At 47.8% G+C, this 23,499-nt stretch overlaps 1 protein-coding gene across 8 annotated transcripts in view; it reads right to left on the reverse strand.

Annotated features, from left to right (window-relative positions):
- Positions 1 to 639: 639 nt before the first annotated feature.
- TFDP2 (transcription factor Dp-2) overlaps positions 640 to 23,499 on the reverse strand; it is a 218,285-nt gene continuing 195,425 nt past the window's right edge. For all 8 annotated transcript variants that reach the window (XM_077130301.1, XM_077130302.1, XM_077130300.1 and 5 more), the window contains 4 exons: positions 20,148 to 20,299; positions 16,588 to 16,754; positions 6,742 to 6,847; positions 640 to 6,574 (listed from right to left, as the gene is read on the reverse strand). In XM_077130301.1, coding sequence (XP_076986416.1) covers positions 6,394 to 6,574; positions 6,742 to 6,847; positions 16,588 to 16,754; positions 20,148 to 20,299 — 606 coding nt within the window. In that variant the 3' untranslated portion in view covers positions 640 to 6,393. The remainder of the gene's footprint in view (positions 6,575 to 6,741; positions 6,848 to 16,587; positions 16,755 to 20,147; positions 20,300 to 23,499) is intronic.

Genomic DNA, 23,499 nt, shown 5'->3' on the forward strand with positions numbered 1-23,499 from the left:
CCTGAGGCCGGGGTGCTGGGGGCCCTGAGGCCGGGGGTGCTAGGGGGCCTGAGGCTGGGGGTGCTGGGGGGCCTGAGGCTCCTGAGCCCAGGGAGCCCCGCTGGCAGCCCAGGCCCACGGCCCACGCTCTCACTGTCCTCTTGGACGCCCATTTGGTGTGAACTGAAGATAAAGCATCATCTGCAAAAACTGCACTTGTCAATCCATTCTGGGTCTGTAAAAACCTTGTTTTTTTTTTTGGTTTTTCTCAAGTGGCCTTTAAAAGAAGTCCAAAAAAGATCACAGGTCTAACTTAGAAAAACATCAACCGTCGACATCTTCTTCATCAAAGCGGGACAGACGGCAAGCCTGTGCTCTCAGGGACACTGAGGGGAGCGGGGGACCCAGGTGGGGCAGTGCAGGAAGCTGAGCGAGACGTGCTGCAGCCGAGGCCCCAAACCGCGCCCGTGGCACCTCTGGGCCCAGGCGCCTGCCCCGTGGCAGGGTGCCGGCCGTCCCCCTCCTGCACGGCCACCCCTGGATGTGGCAGTTCCCTTCTGAGGGCAACTCCCGGGAGGGGCCAGAGGGTGAGAGCCCTGGTCCTAACGGGGTGAGCTGGGCAGTACCCCCCCCAAGCCTGCTAATAAAGAGAGACCAAAATCATTTAAAATGCTTTATTTTTTCTACAGTACACTCATTCAAATCACAGAACAATCGCATACATTTTTTCTCCAAGTACAAATCATACTCATCTGAGATGCTCTGTCTTTCTTTCTTCTTTTAATCTTATAGGATGGATGAAGATACTCATGCCTTAATGGACCAAAAAATAAAAAATAAAAAATCCCCCAGTTTATTAAAAATGCAGCTGCCCAGGCTCCAACCCAGAGCCTCTGGCTGGGTGTGTGGACGGACCCAGGGAGCCTCCAGCCCGCTGTACTCGGGGGGAGGGGGGTCCCTGAAGCACCCCGAGAGGGACACGGCTGAGGCCCTGCCCACTGGCTACTGGAAGCAATTTCAAAATCCAGGAATAATTTAGTGTACAGAAATAGCTCCTCTATAAAATTTCCATATAAAAATAATGGCATTTATTTACAAAGTTTGAGACACTACAAAATAATATATCGTATCAGTACTTGAATCTAACAGGGCATAGTCTAAAATAGGCCAGGCATCCCACTTATGTCTCGTTTAAACTGCTCAAAGCATGTGGCACCACAATTTCCTTCATGCAGAAGAAAGCGGAACTATATTTTCTGGAAAAACAACCTACTAGCGCATGACCAGAGTAACCAGCTCCAAATGAAAAGGTGAGCAAATGGTGGTGTGGCCCACGGTCCCTCTCTTTGTCCAAGTTTGGTGGAACTGAGCAAAACACCTGCAGGCCACGGGGCTGAGACGTGGGCCCAGCTCTCAGTTGGTTACGTGGCAGTTTCGTTCCCCAGGACACTGAAGGGTTGGATTTGTCATGGTTCTACTGGGAAACCCAGAACTGCCATGAGCTCAAAGAAGCATTTTTAGCAAAAAATAGCTGGGCCTTCAAAGACCTTTTAGTATGATAAAAAAATCTGTGACCCCTCTGAATCAGCAAAATCATGAGGCCACTTCCCGGCAAACAGCGCCTCGGGCGGTGAGGATGGAGGGTCAGTGCAGAGAGGAGCTGCGGTGCAGCAGGGCCAGCCGTGGGCTCCGAACCACTAGCGACCTGGGGGAGGCCCTTGGGCGGAGGCGGATGTGGATGGAAACAGGCTGACGTGGCGCTCAGGGACAAGGCCGCTTCTCCAGCCCCCGCGGATGCGACGACACTCAGCTTCTCGGGGACTGAGCTTCTCCCGGCTGGGACAGTTTAAACCCGGGTCCCCTGAGTTGGCCGAGGCCTGGATGCTGAGACACAGACAAGGAATCCCACCTCTGCCCCTTGGCTGCCTGGCACTCGGCGTGACCAGACTGATGCTAACCCCGATGCTGTTAGCAGGGGGAGCATGGAGAAGTTGTCAGGAGGCAGAACCCGGGTCTTGTGCAGACGCCGCCCCAGACAGGCCGAGGGGTGCTGGGCGAGTGGAGCCCTGACTGGCCCCCCATCCTCGGGCACTCGGGTGGCGTGGGCCCTGGGCAGCTGGGAGAATGGAGGCTGGAGCGGCCCAGGCAGCCCGACCCACGAGGACCGCCGCAGAGAACACGCAGGACAGATGAGCTGACTCTCCTGCATCCACCTAGAGGCCAGCGGAGTCTGCTCTAATCACTCTGCTCTAACCTGGACCTGCCGGGCTCCTAAGGCATGCGCGGGGGTCAAAGGTCTGTGCCCCCATTTCAGCCTTAGCAGAGTGAGTGTCGACGTACATGGGGAGGTACAGAGATTACACAGGCACAACTCTTCAGGCACATCTGGGTTATGTAAAGGGACTGCTTCCTGAGAAATGCGGTAATTTTTTTGGGCATTTAGCGTAACCATTTGTTTAAAAAAGGTAACATTTTCAGCAAAAACACCAGGCTTTTTCCTTTTGAGCAGGAGCGTTTGGCTGAGTGAAAGTTAAACAACCGAGCTGGCTGTGTCGTGTGGCACTTGCTGGATCATGGCTACGCGGCGCCCAGCGCCCGATCAACACATTTCACGGCTGTCAGTGCTTCGGGTGCGGGCACATGGGGACTGCAGCCCGGAAATGGTCCTGAGACATCAGCTCCACCAAAGCCAGTTTATGCAGAATAAAAGTAGATTACTTTTTAGGTGTGCAACATAAAAGGCAGGTATCTTTATGCATCCAACAATTTTGAAAACTAAAACAGAAAAGTTCTCCAATTCTAATCACTTTTCTACTGTGTAGGTTCAAGTGGAAATTAAAGCGAATAATGAAAAGCTCATGGGTTGGAATCTGTTCCTGTTGGTTTACACACGCTGCAGTAGCCAAATTTAGTGTTAAATCTTAAGTTCCTTAACACAACCCAAAATATATGCTAATAATTGGAACAGTCAGGCTTTGGAGCTTTGGTAGTGATTCCGAGTGCATTTTATGGGGTAACGTGCCATGTCAGGAAGCTAAAAAAGCGTTGGCCTTTCCTTGGCTGAGTCAGGACAAATGCTACTTTCTCAGAGGGGCCTTCCGAGACTGGCCGGATCAAGCTTCAGCACCTTCCCTGCCGTCCCACCGCCGTCCCCCTCCGGTGTTTCCTCCTGCAGCACCCGCCATCCCGGGCTCTGCCACCCTGCTGCCCCGCGCTCTCCCCAGGCCGCGCATGTTCCAGGTGCTCACATCCTTCGCTGCGATCTCGGCTCGCACTCCGCGACCCCACCCGCACCACGGAGGCAGCGGTTTTGGGGAACAGGAACGGCCTGTTTTGTTTCTTCCTTTTAGATGCCGAGGGGAGTAGGCGTCTCTCTTGATGTGGTTACGGCACGAAAAGCTGCAGTAGGTCCCATCCTGTGCTGCGTAGGGTAACACCACACACCTGTCCCCGTGTCCCTACCGCCCAGGCCAGGGGACAGCTCCACTTGGGGTAACGGCTGTACTTGCCACACAAACAGCTCCAAAGATGTGGCTTAGCAAACACAGTTATGGATGTGCACATGGCTAAACGGAACCACGCTTTTTTGAAATACACAAACGTATCTGCGAGGGGCTCATCTGTTTGGGGTCTGGCTTTGGCATTGCTCTTTGGGTCTGCTGGGGGCCACCCTCCCTCACCTCGGGCACACGGCAGAAGCCACAGCACTGTCCCCCCCGCCACATCTACAAAGACCTAGTGGAAGCCACGTGACAGTCACTGTGTGGGGCTCCAGGGGCCACGGCCTCCGCCCAGGGCACGGGGAGGCTAGTGCGCCCCGCAGCTGCTCCCCAAAACCTAACTGCCCCCCGAGCTGTGGCTCTGCTCCTACCTAGAAGTCTTCATCTTGAATCCAGTTTCCTAACATTTTTTTCACTTTAATTCCTGTGAAACTGGCTCAGGGCTGAACGTCACACTCAGGTACGTAGGCACAGGGAGCTACAGAGTAACAACTTTTATCTTTTCAAATGCCTCAACTTATTTTTTTGCTTAGCAAGGTTTATACCAGCAACAAGTACTAGAGCTAAGACGTCCCTGGCAGCAGTCCAAACACGTCACCGAGGATGTGGGCGCCACTCCGGCCAGGCCACCAGCCGCGGCTGGGACGACGATGGGCCCCAATGAGAGACTCTGGTCAGTTGTCTACCAGGTGGCAGAGGCCTCGCTGGACTCTCTGGAAACCATTCCCTTCTCTCCTCTCCTCACCCCTGCTGCTGTGCTGCGCTCAGCACTGATAAAATATGGGCTTTTTTTTTTTTTTTTTAAAAAAAGGAACCAAAGTCTCTCGTTGGTGTCACCTGTCACCAGTGCCGACATGGCCCCCAGGACCTGCAGGGCCGTGTTCTCAAGTCTAAAGCCCGGCCACGGCCCAGGCCTCTCCGGGCCCCGGCTGACCCCACCCCCCAAAGTACAGGGGCGAGAAGGGTTGGGTCAGTAAGAATAAGGCAGCCCCTTGCGGGATGGCTTAGCAGGAAATTCTCTTTTACCAGATTGTGCGGCAGGGGTTTTCAAGTCGGAAGCGTCTCTGCTGTGGGCTCTGCAGTGTGTTCACTCCTCTGCCCGAGCAGCCGGGGAGGCGTGTGTCAGGCCCACGCAGAAGCCGAATTCCCTACACAGTGCCCTATGCCCACCTGCCCCCGTGAACACTGAGCCTGCACTGATGGCACATGTTCGGCAGCTGAGAGTTCTGTTTCAAAGGAGCTTAAGCAAAAGCTGCATGCTCGTTGGTTTTTGTGACCTTACTAAAAATTTGGGGCCACAGCTTTCCCCTCCAGCTCAGTGTACGCATACTGGCAGAGCTCGAGAGAGGCATCAGATAGAGCCTGCATTTCTCCCACAGGGTTTAGAAGAGAACAGATTTGGGCTGAGCGCGGCGCTGGGCTCATGGCTGCTGCCTGGATGTGTCATCAGGCCAAACCCTAGGATTCAAGTCAGTGTTTTGCAGCTAATTTTTCCATCATGATTGTGCTCTTTTCCAAGACTTTAATGTGAAGTGGATTGTAAAACAACCTACTCAGGGATGTTATACCCTTAATTTTTTTTTAAATTTAATTTCTTTAAATTTACAAAAGATCGCGCACTCATGCTCATCTTTCCCTGTGACACTGCATGTGCTCGGTGCCTTCAGAAGGAGACAATGCAGCCACTTCTGAGGAGGGCCCAGTCTGGTGGCCGCACACGGTCCAGGGGTGCAGAACCCATGGGCGGCTACACAACAACAGCCTCGACGCTGCACCCCGGAAAGAGCATTATCTGGCTGGTCAGTGCTTTTCAGTGTTCCTGAGGCACTGAATATTGGGCTGGTTTGAAATGCAATTTACCCAGGAACTAAGGAAACAATGTTATTTTGATTACTTAAAATGTACAAAAGGGAACATAAACAGGAAAACATTGTGGTTCATATTCTTGAAATAGACTTTAAAAGACAAAAAATGACATTTGATCGGTTTCACAAATAGCGCACTGAATGGAATCATACGATTACTCCAGGGAACTGCAGGCAAGCATTTCGGTCATAGGAATTTGTTTCTTTGTTTTGTTTTAAATGAAACAAGTGTATGAAATGCATGATTAAAATGACAGAGACAGTTTCCTCCCCTGTAAAATTCCAGATTTAGAATGCTGGCAAAAGGCAGTGCTGGCAAAGTATTTAATGCACATGGAAATGCTATTCTATTTTGGCTTCCAGAAACAGCCCTAGTAAATTCTATGCACCCAATGCACTTGCTAATAATGATCATTTCAGTTTTACTATAAATTATTCTAATTCTCACTGAAGTACTTAATTAGCTCTTGCTCCTTTCTAGAAGCGAAGGTGGCTGATGCATCGAGCACCTCAGCTGGACCCTCAGCTAGTTCAGCAGATGGGCCTGAGCTCCTTGGGCCAAAGGACTGTCCAGGTACACCCACCGCTGTACAACTCTGAACCCCGTCCCCTGGAACTTTCCGTGGTCATTCCTGCCTGTAAGAGGCAGCCCAAGCGAGGGAGGAAAACAGAAGAAACGTGACCGTGGAGGCAGCTCCTTGCAGCGCCCTCAGTTCCAAGGAAGAATGCGTGGTTGCAGGGCCCAGAGATCCCGCCTCACAGAAGACAGAGGCGGCCAGGTCTTTGGAGGTCACCCCAGGTCATCCCCTCCCATGGCCCCAGAAGCAGGCCTGGCTTGCACGGTGACCTGCTGCTCTGCTGGCCGGAGCTTCCCTTTGCACTGCGCTAGCTTTTCCAGCCAGCAGCCTCCGGCACCCTGCTTGTTGTGGTCCCCTAGTTTTCACTGGGTGCTCAGTGCAAACAAAGGCAAAGGTGACGCAGTCGTTTCGAACACAAGCGCTCACACTGAAAGCACGCACGAGCGTCACACGTGGGCCGCTCTCCTGCCTTTATTCCGGGGAGGACGAGTCGTCGTCATCCTCGTCGTCGTCGTCATGGAGCGAGCATGGCGTCTGCCCGCGGGACCCGGGGCAGTGGGAGCCCGCGCTGCTGGGCCGGCGGCTGTGCGGGGCCCGGAGCTGCCCGGTCGCTAAGGCCACTTCCGCGTCCAAGCGCAGCCCGTGGTTCACACTGGCAGGCAGTTAAAGACACGCGGCTCGTTAAAGCGCGAGGCGTTCTAAGCTTAGTGAAGCCACAGAACGAGGGGCCCCTGAGGAGGCGTGGGGGGCAGCCTGGGGAGCAGCTCCCCCGAGACCGGGCTTCGGGGCGCGCCCTCCCGGCCGCGAGCAGATACGCACCTGGACTGGGAGAAGCTGGCACCCGTGGCCAGGCCCGGATCCGAAGCTGACTGTGGGGAGTTCAGGAGCAGCCCCTGGTTTAGCCAAGTGGGTCCGGTGGAGATGTCTACAGGAAAGACACAGAGGAAATGGCAGGCCCTGGAGGGGGCGGCGCTGAGCGGGCAGGGACACCCAGCCAGGCCGGCCGCCCTGCCAGGGGCCCGCGCTGCTCCACCTTCTCGGAAGAAAAAGCTCACAGTTCAGGGGGAAAATGCAAGGCAGACTAGAGGGATAAAATATAGAAGTAAAACAACCACAGATTATTTTTCTCCTTTTTTCATAAGGAATCCTTCCCAGAGGCTGAGCCCAGAGCACGGGTTGGGCGCAGTGACCACTGTGCTCTTCCCGGGCACTGGCTTGCCCCCCCTGGAGGCCCTGACTGCGTGGGAAACACTCAAGGCGAGCAGGGGGCAGGGATGGTCAGCCCAGGAGGGCTTCCTGTAAGAGGGTGGGCAGACCCCTTCTGCCTACCCCATGTACCACCTTCTCAGCACCCAATGGGAAACGCTACTCTACTTTTCTTCAAGGATCTATTCTTTCTCCCGATGTCCTTTGCTTTATAACTCAAAGTAGCCCTAATTTTAAAAGGTCACATGCAGCCTTGTTTTTACTGAGGGTGAGGCAGACATTACTGGAAATGGTCATGCTTTACCTAAAACATTTATCATTTTAATTTATTTTCCATACATACATTTCTATCACATGAGGGATCCATTCTTATTTAATTAGTTATTTACTGTTTGTCTTCCCACCTACAATCTTAAAGAAAGCAGCATCTCAAACATGTAAGACCTAAATAAATGTCACTGAGGGAATGAGCATAGTCTTTTTCAACAATCTACAAAATAGGTGGCAGACATTCACATTATAAATACCTTCCTAGAAAGAAAATCTTTTATTCAAACTATAACGTAAGTCTAAATGTACAACTTAGGAAATACAATTTGCCAAAATGAAATTTTATTTTGTCGAATCAAAATATTGTACAAAAATGGAACTGTGTGCAACGAGACGAAAACTATGATATCCTGGCAGCATCTGCCCTAGGAGAGGAGAATGAATGGCAGCATTAACATCAGACTGGTCCTGTGGAGTTGCTTCTTCACAGGTAAATAAGGCTGCTGTGAAACAACGAGAGTTTCCTCTTTCCGCAATGGTTTGGAAAAGCCTACACTTCCTTCCCATCATCGCAGGCTCCACATGATGTTCTCACACTCGTGTGTAAGGCCCTCCCCTCCCTGTCACAAGGAAGGCACAGGCCTGGTCCTCGGAGCCAAGGCAGGGGCTGCCCGAGCCTGCCTAACCGCCCCGGGGCCATGCTCCGGCCACAGGCTGTAGAGCCCCCCAGACAGCCGGCAGGACGGTAGCCAATGGGGCAGGATTCCCCCAGGACGGTACAGGGACCTGGTAGGGTCAGGAACTCGTCTGTGGGAGGCAATGTCACCAAGCTAGAAATTAAACACACAGAAACCAAATCTCAACTGTCAGACTCTCCTCTTGCAAACACAGGACCAATGCCATAAAAAGAAAGAAAGACTGCCCTTGTGCTCAGTGCTAACACTTGTGAATGAAGAAAACAGGAGAAAGCAAATGCAAAAACACTGTTTATGAATCCAAATTATATCGTTATAGTATATCATGGCCTCAGGAGTCAGGATAACCATGAATACATATAAGAATAAGTGAAAAAACCCGAATTATAGAACATGCAAATACAGCTTCTCTGTTTTTGAACATTCTCAGCAACACAAATTAGGCATTAAAATGATGCCAAGATAGTGACAGATGAGTAAAAAATATGGATTAAAAATAAATAAATAATAGGGGAACAAATGTTAAAATAAATTGAGTAGATTGAAATACTAGTGGACAATGAAAAGGACTGGTAAGGGACAGAAAAAAAATAGGGGGAACAAAGGTTAAATCAACAGAATCCCACATCTGTTGAGTAGATGGAAATACTAGTGGTCAATAAGAGGAAGGAATAAGGGGTACGGTAGGTGTGAGTTTTTTCTTTTTATTTATTTTTCTGGAGTGATGCAAATGTTCCTAAAAATGATGATGGTAATGAATATACAAGTATGTGATGATATTGTGAGCCATGATTGTACACCATACAAGTAATGCTTGCATGTTAAGAATGTTCTTGTTTGTATGTTGTTTTGGTTGATAATACAAAATAAATTTTAAAAATATATATATTTACACACACACACACACACACACACACACACACACACACTAGGATGTTTCCAGGCATTACAATAATCTATACAGGATTAAAGGACCTCTTCCTTAAAAAAAAAAAAAAAGATGCCAGGTGGCAAGGATTGTACTTCCACCGAGGAAACACAGATGCTGACAGCCAGCACCCATGGGGAATGAGGTACCAGGATGTTTATATTAAAATTCTGCATCCTACCGCAGAGCCTCCTCAGGTCAGGTAATGAAATAAACTAACAAACAGACACAAAAAAACATCATGCCCACTCAGTCCTGATGAGCTACTGACTTTCAAATATATATATTCACTGGGATTTCAGTATAATCCCAATGAATAAAACAGCATTTTAAAAAGAGCTCCCTCCCAAATGGAAAATAAATAAATAAAACCAAAACTGTGGAATAATGAAGAGCTCGGCTGGACCCTGTCCTGTTCCCAGGGAAGCAGCCTCTGATCTCTGGGACGTCCTCCCATAGGAACCTCTGGTTCTTCTTAAAGGGCCCAGGACCAAAGCTGGGGGTCACAGGTGAGTCCAGTCATACCGGCAGCCCCAGGGTGGGGAAGGGACCACACCCCACAGACCAGCTCCGGGTCAGGCTTGGGCCTCCAGGAGCAGAGGGGAGCAGAGGGCACCAGAGACCGGCTCAAGCACTGGGCACTGATTCCACCAATCCTGCCGCCATCGTAAGTGCTGCACTTCCAGTGACTTCTGTGAACCAATCTACTGAATTATCGAACCCGAGGTGGGTATGGGAACTGATTTTGTAGCCAGTTGGTCAGGAGCGGGGTGGCCTGGGTCCCTGAACTTGAGACCGAAGGACAATCCCGAGCAGGAGGCCCTTAAGCTCCGAGCAGCCTGGGACAGCCCTGAACTGACCGAATCACTGCAGGCTTTGCAGCCGCGGCTGGACTCCTGACACCCTGCACAGCTGGTGTCAGCGTCACTGAGGTCGCAGAAGGTATTGTAAAATCCTAACACAAAGATCACTTAGGTGGGTAAGAACCCCTGCTGTGCTTAACTTTAAAAATAACTTTCTTTCACGAGTTTTATAGTTAATTGCTAGAAACACTGGAGGTAAGGAAAATAACAAACATGGGGTATTTAGAAAGTTCCAGAATTGTATAAAGTTCTTAGTTCTAAATTGTACCAGGTAACAGACGGAAAAGTAACCGCAATTACATCATTGTTACTGCTAATATCCGCAAGAGCAGCTATCACTGACTGAGTTCACAGTGCTGAATTTTTCTTTTTCAGAAATCCTACAGATTTAAGGGCATTTTTTTCTCTACATACGATTTAACATATTCTTCTAAAGCCAATAATATCCTATAGATGCCAGTTCTGCATCATTAACTGGTCAGAGATTTCCAGCGTTAACTGCACAGAGCAAATCCATGCACTGCTTTCTTCATCAGGAAGAAATGCATCTGCTGCTCCTTTTATCTACCTTGTCAACAGACGAGAACATATGGAATAAGAACAAATAATAGGGGGAACAAATGCTAAAATAAATTTAGTCTGAAATGCTAGTGATCAGTGAAAGGGAGGGGCAAGGGGTATGGTAGGTATAATTTTTTTTTCTGTTTTCATTTTGTTTCTTTTTCTGAATAGATGCATATGTTCCAAGAAATAATCATGATGATGAATATGCAACTATGTGATGATATTGTGAATTACTGATTATATATGTAGAATGGAATGGTCAAAACAGGAATGTTCGCATTTGGTGTTTTTTGGTATTTAAAAAAAATAATAATAAATAAATATAAAAAAAAAAAAGAAGAAGAAGAAATGCACCATTCCAGGTGCTGGGGTTACTGTAGCAGTCACATGGCAGAGTCCTTGGCCTCAGGGGGCTTACACTGGGGGGGGGGGGGGGGCGTGTCAATAATAAAAGAAACATCAGCGGTGCACAGCGGTTCAGGGATGGAGCTGCTGCCTGCCGTGTGGGAGACTGGGGTTCAATTTCCAGCCCATGCACTTCCCAAAAAACAAACAAACAAAAAAATTCAACAAGTGGTGCTGCAGTAACGGGACACTCACGTGGAAAAAGAATGAAACGTGACCCCGCCATACAGAATACCAAAAAAAAAAGGAAACTCAGAACAGACACATCAAAGGGACAACTCGGGGCAGCACCCCAGCAGGCGAGAGGCAGGCGGGGCTGCAGCACAGCCCAGGGGCGGGCCCAGGAGATGAAGCAAAAGAGGCAGGGCCAGATCATGGGCCCAGGAGGGTTTTTTAACTTTATTTATTTATTTTATTCAACAAAACAACATACAGACACAAACATTCTTACCATATGATAATTCCATTCTTGATATATAATCAATAACTCACAATATCATCACATAGGTGTATATTCATCATCATGATCATTTCTTAGAACATTTGCATCAATTCAGAAAAAGAAATAAAAGGGAAGCAGAAAAAAATTCATACATACCATCCACCTTACCCCCCCTTTCACTGATCACTAACATTTCAATCTACTAAATTTATTTTAACATTCATTCCCCCTATTATTTATTTTTATTCCATATGTTCTACTCGTTTGTTGATAAGGTAGATAAAAGGAGCATCAGACACAAGGTTTTCACAATCACAGAGTCTCATTGTGAAAGCTATATCATTATACAATCATCCTCAAGAAACATGGCTACTGGAACACAGCTCTACATTTTCAGGCAGTTCCCTCCAGCCTCCATTACATCTTGACTAACAAGGTGATATTTTTTAATGCATAAGAATCACCTCCAGGATAACCTCTGGACTGGGAGGGCTTTATTTGGTGTCAGAGAACCACTGGAAGGTTAGCAGGGGGTGAGAGTGGAGGCAGGATGGGGGGTTCTTGCGAAGTTCGGGGAAGAGCTGAGGGGGTGGACTAGGGCGGAAGAGCAGGGATGGGTACCCACCACCAGACACAGCTTACACTTCGAAATAGGGCCAAGAGTATCTGCTGATGGATCACACACGGGATGTTAAAGAAAGAGAAGTTGAAGATGAAGTCAAGCTTTTTACCGTAGGAGGCCCTGCTACATTCTGGGAGAAGGTAATTCAACTGTGGACACCCGAAGTTTGAAGTTTGAACGGCCCGTCAGATACCCAAGTGGAGACGTAAGTGGGAAGCTGAATGTACAAGGAGCCATAGTCAGAGTTAACAGTTGGAGCTGCAGATAAAAGTTTGGGAACCATCATCTCTGATGCATTTCAACTCATGTACCTAGGGAGGTGAGGTCACCTGGCGGACATTTTTTTAAAAAGAAAAGAGGTCCGTGGCCTGAGCCCTGGGGCACACAGGGAACATGAGGTAGAACCAGCAAAGTCAACAGAAAGAACAGCAAGCGAAGTAGACAGGAATCAGGAATACCGGAAAACAGGTGCAGCGTGTTTCTATAAGGAAGGAGCGAACTCCGGTGTGAAATGCCCTGAAAACCTAAGAACCACAGGTACACTTGGGAACGCCCAGTCACCCGAAACTGCAGCGTGAGTCATGCCGGGGTGCTGCTCTCCCACAGAATCTTTGAACAATTAGCAAAAATTGGCAGAGCCATCTCCCTCGTTTCTCTAGAAACAGTTAAGTGGTTGCAGTAACAGGGAAAGTGGGGGACCAAGAAAATCTCCCTTTACAAATGGTGAAAGAAGCTCCTGGCACCCTTGCTCGCCTCTCCCACCCAGGGGGAGGCAGAGGCCCCCCCCCCACGTCCGGACACCTATGGGTTGGTGCCGGTCATACCGGGGGCCAGCATGAGGCAGGGGCCCGGGATATCACTCCCAGCTCCCTCCTCCCTCTCCTGCCCACGGGAAGAAGCAGCTCACAGACAGCTGACGTTCAGTACGAGAAGTTACATCAAAGGACCCAGGCCGGAAGATTACCCGCTTTAGTCACACAACAGAGTACCCGTGAGGAGGAGAAAGTCTATTTCAGAGGGAGTCGGGGGCACTTGAATGTCTAGAAGCGGGCGCTCCGAAGGCATGAGGAAGCACAGGCCCAGTCCAAGATGCACCCACCTGCCTCGGGTGAAGATGCTCACCGGCCCCAGACCCCAGGGAGCTGCTGTTTTACAGGCACTGGAACAGAGACCATCAGAAAAATGGAAAACAAGTGTTGGAGAGGATGTGGGGAAATCAGAACACATGGTGGGAATATAAAATGATAGAGCTGCTGTGGACAAACCATTTGGTGGTTTCTCAACAAGTACAGAATTATCCCATGAACCGGCCACCCCAGTTTCAATTGCCAATTTGTACAAATGTTTATGTGCACACCCATACTTACAGTGGCATTATTCACAACTGCCAAAAGGGGAAACCACTCAAGTGTTAATCAACGGAGGAACAGAATGTGGTGTAACCCTGTTCAGTGGAATTATATTCCCCTGCAAAAAGGAGCTGATGCACATGACAACACGAATGAACCCCGAAGACATGACACTGCATAAACAGGCCAGACGCCAAAGGACAGATACTGTGGCGCTCCCTGACATGACTGATTAGAATAAGTAAATTCACAGAGTTTTTAGAAGCTAGAGTATAGCTCACAAAGGGCCAAGATGAGGGCAGAGAATGGGGAATCAATGCTGTATATGTGCAAAGTTTCTGTTTGGGGCGACACAAAGTTTTGGGAAATGGTAGGTGGTGATGGTAGCACAACATTTCAAATGAAAGCAACACTACTGAACTATATATCTGAATGTGGTTAAAGGGGAAACTTTATGATAAATAGAGAGTACTAACATAAAAAACTGAAAAAAAATCCATAGGACAGTACCATAGAAACTGAGCCTTAATGTAAACTATGAACTACAGTTAATGGCATAATTATGGTAACATTGTTTCATCAACTGTGATATGGATACCACACTACGAAAAGGGATGATAACTGGGAACACTGCCTGTGTGAGGAGGGGTAGAGTGGGAGGGACGTATTTGGGAGCTTTGTATTTTCTACATGATTTTTCTGTAAACTTGCAACTGCTCTAACTAAAAAAGAAAAGAAGAAAGCATTAGCTGTTAGATTTAACAACACAGAGGCACTGGCGTCCCTGACACAAGTGGGTTGGGGACAATGTCGGGAACAGAAGCAGTTGAGGGAGGGGTGCTTCACAGAAAGGCAACTCAGCAGGCAGACGGGCATCAGCGACCAGGAAGAAATCTATCAAAACCACAATAAAGGGAAACTGGCTCCAGACAAGTGTGCCATAACCATACAACAGGGGAAAGAAGAGCCTTTTCCGCAAATGGTGCTGACAACTGGATGTCCACATGCAAAAGAATGAAGTTGGAATCCCACATCATACTGCATACAAAAATTAACTCAAAATGGGTAAAACACAAGAACTAAAATATGAGACTCTGAGAAGAAAACACAGGGAAATCTTCAGGACCTTGGATTTGGCAATAAATTCTTAGATATGATACAAAAAGCAAATGTAACAAAGAAAAAAATAGATAAACTGGACTTCATCAAAATAAAAAACTTCAGTTATTGATCAAGAAAGTAAAAACAAAAAAAACCTCACAAAGAATAGGAGAGAAAACTTATGCCAATTATATATTTAGGGGACCAGTATCTAGAATATACAAAGAACTCCTATGATCCAACAATAAAAAAGACAAATAACACAAAAAAAAAATGGGCAAAGGATTTGGATAGACATTTCTCCAAAGAAAATAGAGAAATGGCCAATAAGCACATGAAAAGATGCTCAACACCATTAGTCATTAGGGAAATGGAAATTAAAACCACAATGAGAAATTACCATAATATACACTGCTGTTGGATTAAAAAATGGCACAGTCACTTTGGAAAATTGTCCGGTGTTACACACAGGGTTGCCATATGGCCCGACTTAATGAGAATGTTTAGAGCAGCTCCGTTCACATTAGCCATTAAGGTGAAATAGCCCAAATGTCCATCAAATGATAAATGGATAAACAAAACGTGGTCTATTCGTACAACAGAATATTACTCTGCCATGAAAAGGAATGAAGTACTGATACGTGCTGCAACATGGATGAACTCTGAAGACACCATGTTCAGGAAAATAAGCCAGACACAAAAAAGGTCACATTTTGTATGATTTCATTTTCAAGAAATGTCCAAAATAGGGAAGTCCATAGAGACAAAACGGGGTTAGTGGTTGCCAAGAGCTGGAGCATACAGGAGAACAGGGAGTGAGTGAAAGCGGGTAGGGAGTTTCCCTTTGTGGGGATAAAACTGTTCTGGAATTAGATAGTGGTGAGGGTGGAATAATACACTAAATAAATAGACTAAAAGCTGTTGAATTGTTTACTTCAAAAGGGTGAATTTCATAGCATCTGAAATGATATCTCTATTAAAAAAAAGAAACTACAATACCATTTCATACCCACCTGACTGGGAAAACAGGATGTTTCTACTCTGCAGATGAGAGTGTAATTAGGTAAAATCAAATTGAAAAGCTCTGACACCATCTAGTAAAGCTGGAGGGTCATCCCCCACTGACCCAGCGATTTCATTCTGTCCACCTGCATGTGGACACTAGGATATGTACAAGAATGTTCAAAGAAGCTGAAAACAAACTAAAGGTTTATCATCCGTAAAATGGGTAAGCTGTGCTGTATCTGTTTACTGGATCTCATTCAGAAGTTAAGTGACTTATTTACATTAAATCATATGGATGAATCTGGAGAACATAATGTTGAGTAAAAAGAAAACAAATCACCAAAGAATGTATCACTAGGATTCCATTTATATAAATCTCAGAAGTAGGCAAAACTAAATAATTTATTGCTTCCAGTTTACCATATTTGTCTGCCTATCACAGGAAAAGCAGGTGAGGACTGCCTGCGGAGGTGCTGCTGGTCCCTGGGCCGCGGAGGCCGCGGAACCCTTAGTTCTTTCCGTATAAATATCCTTCTGTATCTACTCAATATTTAATAAAAAGAAAAAACAAATAAAAGCTTAGGGCTGGGAAGAGAGGAAGAAGAAATACTGAGAACTCTCGAGGAATTTTGGTATAAAAGGGAGCAACTTGCACAAACATGAATCCACACACCCTACTTTGCCCTTTTTTTCTGACATTTAAAACTTTTACTACACTCTTCTTCTCTGAATTCAACATTTTAATCCAAAGGTATTTTTTTATCTTATGTCTAGACAGAAAATAGCTATAAGGGAAGATATGCCATTGTGGGGGGCTCTGCCTTCTCCCACAGACTGCCCTGAATTGCCCAAAGTGTCCAGAAGGAACTAAGAGAGGATTTTAAAAAACTCTCATCAAGCTTTTACTAAAGGTTTACCTTATGCTATCTTAGGCGCTGAGAATTAGAGAAAAAGCAATCTTTGAAAAGTCACATTTAGTGCTGAATCAGCTGATTTACATGTACATAATGTATGCTGGGTAATGTAAATTCAGAATGTTATGAAAACCAATCTGTTCAGTCCAATTTTTATATACATTGCGATATAAACTGTCAAAAATCTCAATTTGGTGATGCAAGCATAGGCTTTTAAAACAAGGTGCAGTTTTCTAGGAGGAAGGTTTTTAACGAGTGAGGGCTCGATATTTAACCGGGCCGCAGGCGACACTGGACATACCTGCGATGTAACCTTCCAGAGCCTTCGGTACCAGGGACTTGGCACGTTTGAGATCCTCCGGAGAGCACCTGCCTGACTCCAGGCCAAAGGCCATTCCCATCCGCTTCAGTACTTCCACGTCGTCATGGATCTCAAAGGCGTTGTCAAAATTAAAGAGATATTCAAACCTGCATCGGGAGACAAAGTTAGCACAGGGCTCGGACGGCACGGCGGCAGTGGGGCACTGGTAACCGCACCTGGGGCTCAGGACAGCGCGGGGGCCACGTTCACTCAGCCCGGGAAGGAGCCATTCGCCGGGCTCGGGAGTGTGACCCTCCAGCTGACTAATGAAGGCCGTCCCAACTCAAACAAGTGTCCCGCGACATGTGGGAGGAGGCTGGAAACGTGAGCGACTGCAAACAGGAGGCCTGACAGGGACTCCCACAGTTCTCAATCCAATACTTTTTAAAGCTGTCTATAGCTTTGTCACAAAAGATAAAATATTAAGGAAGATTTTCACCCTCTCTTTCTGGTTTAATATATGCTATCTCTGCTTTGTACTGGCCTATTAACTTCAAGGGAAAAAGCAGTCTGGACGCTTGTGTTATCTTCACAAGCCCAGTGTCAGCCACAGCCTACCACAGAGAAGCAATGAAGGGATAAGACCTTCCCCTTGGGGGGTCGCAACCTCACAAAACTAGTCAACCTCTTGTCCTTCCTTGGGGGCCTAAGGAGTGAAATGTCTTAAGAAAAAGCGCCAGCTGTAATACATAGCACATTTATAAATGGTCGTGAAAAGTACCAAACAGGATGCCCGGCTCCCCAGCATAACCTAATGGCACAATGCTGGAAGAAAGCATGCCACCCGCCCCCCACCTCCTGGGCTGGCCTGGACCCACAGGCCTCACCCCGAGGGACCCAGTCCAGGGCAGGGCCCAGGACAATGGGGAGTTTATGTTGTTCGGAAAGTCTGCATGTAAACGATATGAGGGCGAAACTCTTTACACTAGATCTTAGATCAGGGCAAAAGTCACAGTTTGAGCCAAAATGCTGTAATTAACTAATCTGAGGCATATGAATTGTAATAAACTACATTTAAAACCTTTCAGAAACAATGAGACCTGCAGGCCTGTCGCAGGATGATTTGGGGCAGTGCTAATAGCAGATGGTGTGTGCAGCTGGCCCCTGTGGGAAGCCTCCTTGACTGAAGAGGGAGGGAAGAAGCATTGCCAAGGGGCCTGGAGCCTCGGGGGCCCACCTAGACTCAGAAGCTTCTCCAAGCTGCTCAGGCCCTCCGCCCCTCCCTGGGGGCTGCGAGGAGAGGGCGCGAGTCAGTGCCACCCAGGGGACAGAGCCCGGAGACCCTGGCCTGGGGTGTACGGTGTCTATAATTCCTTTAGGCCAGTGGGCCTTTGTAAATTTAGAAGATTAAATTAGAGAATTTGCTAATACCCACAGAACATGAGACTAACCAGGGAGAGTAACTAGAGTTCTAACAGTTCTCTTTTTTCCCCCTTGTACTGTTCTGAAGGGATGTATGCATCCTAGAAAAGCCACATTTTAATCCTAATCCCATTTTGTAAAGGCAGCCATTTCTTCTAATCCCTATTCAGCACTGTACGTTTGAAACTGCTATTAGATCATCTCCCTGGAGATGTGATTAAGAGTGGTTGTTAAGCTGGATTAGGTGGGGTATGCTCCACCCATTTGGGTGGGTCTTGATTAGTTTACTGGAACCCTATAAAAGAGAACAAGAGAAAACCAGGAGATTCTGAGAGAGCAGAGAATGACGTAGCCATGAGATAAAGAAGGAAAACGCCTCCCGGGGAGCTTCATCAAACAGGAAGCCAGGAGAGAAAGCTAGCAGGTGACGCCGCGCTCACCATGTGCCTTTCCAGATAAAAGAGAAGCCCTGACTGTGTTCGCCATATGCCTTCTCACTTGAGAGAGAAAGCCTGAACTTCATCAGCCTTCTTGAACCAAGGTATCTTTCCCTGGATGCCTTAGATTGGATATTCCTATGGACTTGCTTTAATTGGGATATTTCCACAGCCTATAAACTGTGAACTTGCAACTTATTAAGTTCCTTTTTTTTTTAAAGTCATTCTGTTTCTGGTATATTGCATTTTGGCAGCTAGCAAACTAGAACACCCCTGAAAACATATTAGCCATATTCTAGAATCCTCAGGTTTTCTCCTGAGAATATGTTTAACGGTCCTTTCCACATCAGTTTGCGAAGAGCCTGTGTGGAGTGGAGACAACCCAGGGGCCCTCGCTGGCCACTGGGCTCCGAGAACTTGTCTGCCACTTTCACAACCCTGCAAGTCAAGTAGCACAATTACAGTTTCTCGGAGAAGGAACGAGAGAGCTCAGAGATGTTAACTCTTCTACAGCCAGAGGAAAGGCTGGACGATGGGGCTTCTGACTTTCACAGCCTGCCCAGGCTCGACTCCAGTCCTTATTTTTCTGTAATGTCAATTTTCAAATAATTTAAAAAGTCCTGTTCATTTTTGTTTCATTTCCCTTTCTCTTCCCTCCCCTCTCCTTTTCTTCCTTCCTATTTATCTACCTATTTAATTAATGGTTGATTTTTGGTTATTTAAGTGACCCAGAATATCTGCAAGCAAGAGAGAGAGTGAAGCCACACAGCCGGTGAAGCTCAGGACGAACAAAGGATGTAAAACCCAAGGGCAATGCCTCAGCTCTAAAGACAACAGGAGTTCTGCTCCCCACATCTGCTTCTGCTGTAATTGTCAACAGAGCCCTCCCTCGCTTTCCAACATGTCCTAATTTGGAGAATAATTCCGTGTTGACTGATCCCGTGTAAGAAGTGCTAACATTTATAAATCTCAGGCCTGGAGCCTCAGCCTTCATACGATTATCTTATTTAAACCCCTCAGCAATGGTGCTGATGAGAAAGGACCCAGCATCACCCCCGTTTGTTCGGGGAGGGTCCAGTGGGGGCGGCGACCCGTGGGCTCTGCTTCCTCTGAGCCCACACTGAGCTCCCAGGTCACTGGAGGCCTCGCCACAGCCCACGCACATGAACGCTTCCTGGAGGGAAAATAAGTGACAGTGTACTTCCACATTTTGAAAAGTGTTATTGGTTACTTGTGATGATAAATATCACTGTCGCTCTTACTAAAAGCAGAGAACATGCCTAGCATTTTCATTTCTTCTCCTTCACTAATAAAAAGGAGCACGCCCAATTATGCATGGAACAAATAATACAGGCTTAAAGCCGCACGTGGACCTGGAACGTCTCCACAGTAAACTGGGAGCGTGAACCTGCCCCGCCCAGAACATCCCCCAGACAGCCTAACCCAGTCACGGCGGCTGCGGACGCAGGCAGGGGGGTGGGGTACGGGTGGGTACGGCACGGAAGGGGTGGGCACGGGGGGGGGGGGGGGGGCTGTGGAGGCCGGGCCCAGGCACACCCGGCTGGGAGCCCACGGGTCCCGAGGCACTGTACACATACCAGAGCCAGCCTCGGGGGGCGGCAGGGGCGCCCCTCTGCCCCTCTTGTTTTACAAATGGCGGGACTGTCAGCAGGGGCCAGCCCTGCCCTGTCCTGCACTCACTTGTCGCTGGAGATGCTGCAGTCAATGACGGTTTTCCGGCTGGTGTTGATGATGATAAATGGCAGCTGGATGGTGGAGTTGAGAGCTGGAGGACCCTGGTTTTGCTGCTCATTTTGCCGATTCCTCTGCACCAGGTTCTTGAAAGCAATTTGCTGTGGTGAGCAATAAGAACAGTACCATTTAACGTGGCTGAGTGCACTGGGACTTGAATGAATTAAGAAGACACACTTTAAATATACCTTAAAATTAGAGAGTTTAAAGAGGCATCCCACCTACACTAATGAATTAATAAATTCAACACTTGAATGATTCAAATCAATGAATATACTTCAAGGAAGAAAACTACACATCTAAATGGTGCCTGGCATCACCCTCATGGGGACAGTGGGCCCAGGGTTTCCATCATCCTTAGACACAGGACGGCACAAATCAGGGAGGGCTCAGTGGCACGCGCAGCTCTTCTTAAAGGGACTCAACAAAAGTGACACCAAGTGAGCATGTCTTCCATTCAGCTAGCAGAGGCTTCTGAGTTCAGCCAAACGCGCCTTTTGGGTCACACAGGCCATGGGCTTGGAAACTTGGGAAAGCTACAAGACCTTTTATTTCAGTGAAATCTTATGAGGTCCCACGATATAAAACAGCTGGGAGCAGGGTGGGGTTGGGACCCTGGGCCCTGCCACCACTGTTCTCAGTCGCCCCCAGGAAGCGGGGTGGCTCGGAGGTACCTCTGCACACCTGACCATCCTTATGGCAGCCGGGGCCAAACCCAACCTGACCCCTCCCCACACCTGACATCTCCCGATGAGTAAATGTGGGTTTAGCTCTGAGTATAAGATACCTTAAGTACTGAATCCTGCTGCTACTTTTAGTTATAATTATTACTCAAAAGTTAAAGAAAGTGACCCCCCCTTCTTTTTCTTTTTAACAAAGCAAATACATAAAGAATTCTGTAGCAAAAAAACCTTGCACAGTTCAAGGTTTTTTAACCGTTCTGGAAACACAGGCTTTAAAAGCTTCAGGAGTCAGGGCCATTCATTATTTTTCATGAGCTTGTTACACTTTCTCACCCAGTAGGGATGAGTATAAATTACTTTCTATAGTTTAATAATCTTATGCTCAGGATTGCTTATTTCAGGTTTTGGACCTTATCTAAAGTTTTACTAAGATTATTATGAACTTAACACGGCAGTGCTTTCTAGAGAGTAAATATTTACTCTTTTTAAAATGCACAAGGAGAAAAGAACTAGCTTTAACAGCGTGTCCAATTATTACTTTTTAATTTTGTCGTACTTGATTTTGTCCAGCTAAAGAACTAAGGTTATTTTATATTTATTGCTTCATTTATTTAAAATTGAGGGGAAAATAGGCTGAATTGTGAAACGGAGAAAGAAAATGAAATGCTTGACTAAAAACAAAATTTAAATGCTTGACTGCTTCTGTCCAGTTTCTCCCTTCTCTAAGTGAGCCCCCAGGGCCGCCCGCCCACCTCGGGGCCGCCCCCCAACCCCTGGGGCCGCTCCCCCACCTCGGGGCTCCTCCACCCTGGGGCCGCCCGTCCACCTCAGGGGCTGCCCCCCAACCCCTGGGGCCGCTCCCCCACCTCGGGGCTCCTCCACCCTGGGGCTGCTCGCCCACCTGGCTGCCATGCCGGGGGCTTCAGGCAGGACCGGGGTAAGTGATAGGTCACAACCTGCCTGTGTTTGACTCACTGTTCAGTGCTGTGTATATTTAATAGCACCATACTTTTGGGTTGAGAGAGTAGTAAGAACACGTATAATGCCATTTTGATAGCAAACAGAGAAAAGCCATCTCCCATTTATTCTGGGCTGGTTTCCTTATTTGCTACCCTTTGACGGATTTCCTTCAGACTTTCGCTTTTTCCCAGGCTCGTCAACATTCACTCAGAGGCTGGGCCGCTTTAGGGGTGTTCCTGCGTCCATCAGGCTGTGCATTAGCAGCTCTGGAAAGTCTAAGGGTTGGGAGGGACAATCCCCTAGGTAACAGTGGGGCACGTGGCTCATCCCCACGCACAGGCCCCTCCTGTCCCTCCTGCCCCATTCCCGGGGGTAAGGGACGCGCAGCACCCGCAGGCGCTGCCCGCAAGCCCGGGACTCTGTGCGGGCTCTGCCGTGGTGAATTACTCACGTCAGGCCCAGCTTGTTTGACTTACTTTTTATGTCAACTTAATACATACTATGTGATGCAAGAAAGGAAAAGGAAAGACTGTGAGAAATTAAGCTGCTTGTCTACAGGCCCAGAAGCTGCACTCAGTCACATTCTGGGTTTCATGTCAGTGCTTCGAGAGAGCTGTTTCCACAGCTGTGGAGAGCTCAGCCGCCTCTGCATTGAAATTGTCTACAAACACTTGGTCTGAGAGGCAGCAAAGAAAAACAAATTCAGGACTTAAAAAATACAAGTACAATGTTCAGTGCACAAGAAGTAGAGGAGACAGAAAAGCAGAGAAAAAACATTAACTTCCTTGTGGGAGCTGGGCCGCTGAGATGTGAGCAGCCCGCAGACATGGGCACAGCCTTGCCCAGCGCCTCCTCCTGGTAAACACGCAGACAACTAAGGACATACTGATAGACATTCCTCAGTCACAAACACCAAAAATCAAGCTCCAAACTGTGCCATGCTCTGAGGTAATCCGAGCAAGGCCCCACTAAAAGGAGCCGTGAGCTGGAAGGGAAACAGTGCCCAGAGAGGGGACAGGGAGGGGACAGGCAGCTGGGGGAGGGAGAGCTTGGAGCGGAGCCCCTGGCACACCAGGCACACCAGAGAACCGAGTTCTAGAGGAAGGGGCATGTAAATAAACATGTGCTGGTTTGAAAGGATTTATGTGCCCTAGAAGAGTCATGCTTTATCCTAATCAATCTTGTGGGAGCTACTGTTTCTTCTAATCCCTATTCAGCACTGTAGGTTGGAAACTTGATTAGGTCATCTCCACGGAGATGTGACTCAACAAGTGTGGGTATTAAACTTGATAGATGGAGATGTGTCTCCACCCAGACTACGTGGGTCTCGATTAGTTTCCTGGGCTCCTATAAAAGAGGAGATGGTTTTGGAGAAAGCCTCAGAACACCACAGAACCACGAAGCACAGAGTCCACCAGCCAGTGACCTCTGGGGATGAAGAAGGAACATGCCTTCCAGGAGCTTCATGAAACAAAAGGCCTGGAGAGAAAGTTAGCAGATGCCACCATATTCCCAACATGCCTTTCCAGATGAAAGAAACCCTGAACTTCATAAGCCTTCTTGAACCAGGGTATCTTTCCCTGGATGCCTTAGATTGGACATTTCTATAGACTTGCTTTTGGACATTTCCATGGCCTTAGAACTGTAAACTAGCACTG

Source organism: Tamandua tetradactyla, chromosome 15 (genome assembly GCF_023851605.1).
Source record: "Tamandua tetradactyla isolate mTamTet1 chromosome 15, mTamTet1.pri, whole genome shotgun sequence".
NCBI lineage: Eukaryota > Metazoa > Chordata > Mammalia > Pilosa > Myrmecophagidae > Tamandua > Tamandua tetradactyla.